Raw genomic sequence first — 4,195 nt, 5'->3', positions numbered from 1 at the left:
ACACACATACACGCACCAGTGCTATTCAACGATTTAACAAAGTTTATTTAAGTGTTGTTATGTTATTGGGCCGGTAAGTGGGGGCATTAGTGACTTTTTGATTCTGAACAACAGAAGTGTCACGGGCCAGGACTTAATGTCAGAACAATGCTGTTCAAGATAAGATGATACTGACACCATTAATGTCAACATTTGATTAATTTATTTAACAATTTTTATTTCTTTTGTTCACACTGTATTACAAATGACCCTTTGCACTTTAGATTAGATGTGGATGCTGCAAATGTTAATAAGAAAACAACCGAAAACATTAATTTTTTGCTTTATATCTTTTGACATATGTTTTGTGTTTATTAGGAAAGTTGTATTTTACTTGTAAATGTTTGCAAAACGATTTTTCTAAACTGCCAGAAATATGTGTTCCAGCTTCCTCTTTCTCCGTATTAATATAACTGCCAGTGTGCATATATTTCCATAGAAATATCTCCATAAGCCTGGAAATAGTAAATACTTTATATTGGCTCATATGGGCAGCCTGAGTGTGCGTGTGTCTCGGGGCAGAGCAGCCCCGCCCATTTATGCTAATTAATGCCTCCCATTGGTGTGTCAGGGGAGCAGGCCCGCTCTGATTGGCCAGGTCGAAGCCATTTATTCTCTGACAGCCCCGTCACATGAATGGTTGTCTATTAACTTGTTCAAAAACTATCTGGAGTTGACAAGGCTCAGGCGGACACAGGCGAAAAGTACAGTTTGTTGATGCTTTCTCGGAGAGGCGACAGGAGAAGTTTTGTGGACACAACATAGCCGGGACCTATTGGGAGAAGGCTCTTTCCCACACACACTCGGCCACACTCACCGAGAGGAGAAGAGAGTGTAGATGAGACGCGGCTTGTTGTTTTTTTTCCAGAGAAAAAGTTGCAGAGCAAAATCGACAGGTAACTTTTAGCAGCAGCAGCACTGCGCTCCCCACTGCCCTGCCTCTGGCTTGTGGAGTTTGTCTCTGTGTGTTTTTATTTTTAAACGCTCCCCCCTCTCGGGAGGTCCAACTAAAAGCTGTTCCTGATGTATAACATGATGGAGACTGAACTGAAGCCCCCTGCTCCCCAAACCAACACGGGGGGCCCGGGCAACAACACGTCCGGAAACGGACCCAACCAGAAAAACAGTCCGGAGCGGGTCAAGAGACCCATGAACGCGTTCATGGTGTGGTCCAGGGGCCAGAGGAGGAAGATGGCGCAAGAAAACCCCAAAATGCACAACTCGGAGATAAGCAAGAGGCTGGGCGCCGAGTGGAAACTTCTGTCCGAGAGCGAGAAGAGACCTTTCATCGACGAAGCCAAGAGGCTGAGGGCCCTGCACATGAAGGAGCATCCGGATTACAAATACCGGCCCCGGCGGAAAACCAAGACCCTCATGAAGAAGGACAAGTACACCTTGCCCGGTGGGCTGCTGGCTCCGGGAGGAAACGGGATGGGATCTGGGGTCGGTGTGGGGGGCGGGCTAGGCGGTGGGGTGAACCAGCGGATGGACAGCTACGCAGCACACATGAACGGCTGGACCAACGGGGGCTACGGCATGATGCAGGACCAGCTGAGCTACCAGCACCCGGGGCTGAACGCGCACAACCCGAGCCAGATGCAGTCCATGCACCGCTACGACATGAGTGCGCTGCAGTACAACAGCATGACAGGCTCCCAGGGCTACATGAACGGCTCCCCGACATACTCCATGTCCTATTCCCAGCAAAGCACGCCTGGGATGACCGCCCTGGGCTCCATGGGGCCCTCTTCGGTGGTGAAGTCCGAGTCCAGCAGCTCCAGCCCTCCCGTCGTCACTTCGTCGTCCCACCGGGCCGGCCCGGGCTGCCAAAGCGGGGATCTGAGGGACATGATCAGCATGTACCTGCCCGGGGCGGATGTCAGCGAGCAGAACGCCCAGACCAGGCTACACATGTCCGGCCACTACCAGAGCACCGTGCCCGGGACGACGATCAACGGCACGCTGCCCTTAACACACATGTAAGAGACACACAGAGAGAGAAAGAGAGAAAAAATGAACTTTATAAGATAAACTGTGGACTATTAACGTTGGACTATTTTTGTACAGAAAAAATTCGGGGTGGGAAAAGTTGTATAGAAGTCTCCAGGAAAAGGACACACGACTCTTTTTTTCTTTCATTTTATTCTAAGGAAGCTCTAGAGGAACGGTAGGAGATCCCCTGGTCACTGGTGGATGAAGTTTGGAAGACTAGAAAGTGGGAGTCGCAATCAAATGTTTTATTATTGCAATCACCTTTTTGTACAGTATTTATCAAAGAAACATTACAATCAGATTAAATTGTTTGTTAAACTGCAAGAGGTTGCAATTTCTTTTTTTCTTTTTTTATATATATATAAAGCAACGCCGGTTCTGCAGAAAATATTAAAAGTGAAGATGGCAGAACTGGAATTATATGGGAGTGATCAGTTATGCTCCTTTATACAGGAAACATTGGGAAGAAAAGGGACATAACACGAAGCAGGTACTGTTTTTTCATTTAAGGTCAATACTACTTAACATTTTAATTTCTTAAAAAATGATAAGACACTTTTTTTTCTCTCATACAACTTAAAATATAGGTTGTTAATTTATATATCCGTCTCCCACTTTTCATCTGTTAGAGGTATGATGCTTGTGCTCTTTATTTTCTAATTGAGTTGTACAATTTCTGTATATTTACTGTGATATTTTAAGTTTTTATTTCAAAAATCCATTCCCGTAGTTGTATTTTAAAAATGGTGGCCTGTACGCAGAAGCCAACCACTCCATGTATATACTGGAACTAATACCATGCTTATAACAGTTACAATTTCAGCTGAGTATATTTTTTTTTCAATATGCAGTTTGAAATGAATAAATTTTGGAAATTTGGATACTTGAAATTGTTTGAGTTTTGATTTTATTTCTCTTTCGTATTTTGTTTCAATTGTCCTCTGTCTGTGGAGCTTTTCTGTCTTTCTGCTGATGTTAATTAATTCCTGTAACTGTAACACTGACTCTTTACATCTTCATGAATATAAAGTACAATATCTAGGCTAGAAAAAAAAAGATTTGGGGGGGTTATCATTGCTTCTTTTTAACTCCACTGTTCAAATAACTGGGCGTCATGGTTTCTATTTTCTAGCGCCTGCGGAGGGTCCCATCAAGCCAAGGTTTGTTGCCTGTTTCATAAAAAAAGTCGGCCAAAATTCAAACAACATTCCGAAATAATGTCCTCTATCCTTTTTTAAACAAAAACATCTAATCACCAATAATAATGGCTGTTGAGGCCCAGGCTACATTTCTTGATATTTTCTTTTTAATGAATTTATTTCTGCATTATTTATTATTGTGTGTCAATATCTTGGCCTGCTTTTGGGACAGGAGACTGAGTGAGAACTAATAAGGTTATTTAAAAAACGGGCATAAAAAACATTTATTTCCATAATTAATTTACAGTTATTATAGATTGGTGTAAACTGTCTTCAGCATTTCTGTCATTGGTGGATTTTAATTTTAAAGACACTTAGGCCTAACTGTGACAGCAGTCCATGAGTATTTACAACAACCTAATCCTTTGAGCTCAGGCCTGTTTCATGTTGTTACAGTTCCTCTCGATGTTTGGTTTAACTAATAAGGTCGGTGTGATTTGGACTATTTTTGTAATACTCAAAATAATGGAGCTGCAGCTTATCACTCTAAATGTTCAATTAGGTCTAAATTGAAAGGTGAGCCCTGTTGAAAGGAGCCAAGCGAGCGGGACCAGCGAGATGCTTTTTCACCCGCCATGTAATGGCTCCATATAAAGTCTCGAGTGAGCCCATTTTAATTTAATGTTTAATCAAACGGGCCTTGCTGTTTCCCGTTAACCCCGGTTCTCACGGTTCAAGCTCACCGGGACTCATCATTACCAACAACCCCTCCTGCCTTAGAAAAAACACGGAACCGGTTCCAAAACGTTCCCATGCATCTACCAGCCACCCCTCCTCCCCCATAATAATAATAATCCTTATGATGAGCTAACTGCTCGCCTGAATTTAACTAACGGTTTTAAATCGGGTGTGTGTGTGAGAGAGAGAGTGTGTGTACACAGCGAGGTAGATTAGGGCCGTTGTGTCTTGCAGGCTGGGTCCCGGGGGAGTGGAGCTCACATTAACCGGCAGATGAATATTTGAAG

The 4,195-nt window shown here is 43.5% G+C and overlaps 1 protein-coding gene across 1 annotated transcript; it reads left to right on the top strand.

Annotated features, from left to right (window-relative positions):
• Positions 1–668: 668 nt before the first annotated feature.
• Positions 669–2,917, top strand: sox2 (SRY-box transcription factor 2). The gene has a single exon (XM_010766176.1). It carries the CDS (start codon positions 1,063–1,065, stop codon positions 2,020–2,022), a length of 960 nt encoding a protein of 319 aa, XP_010764478.1. The 5' UTR covers positions 669–1,062; the 3' UTR covers positions 2,023–2,917.
• The last annotated feature ends 1,278 nt before the right edge of the window (positions 2,918–4,195 follow it).

This window comes from Notothenia coriiceps, unplaced genomic scaffold (assembly GCF_000735185.1).
Source record: "Notothenia coriiceps isolate Sejong01 unplaced genomic scaffold, NC01 NC01_scaffold00000116, whole genome shotgun sequence".
Lineage (NCBI taxonomy): Eukaryota > Metazoa > Chordata > Actinopteri > Perciformes > Nototheniidae > Notothenia > Notothenia coriiceps.
This window is presented reverse-complemented; position numbering and strand designations above follow the sequence as displayed.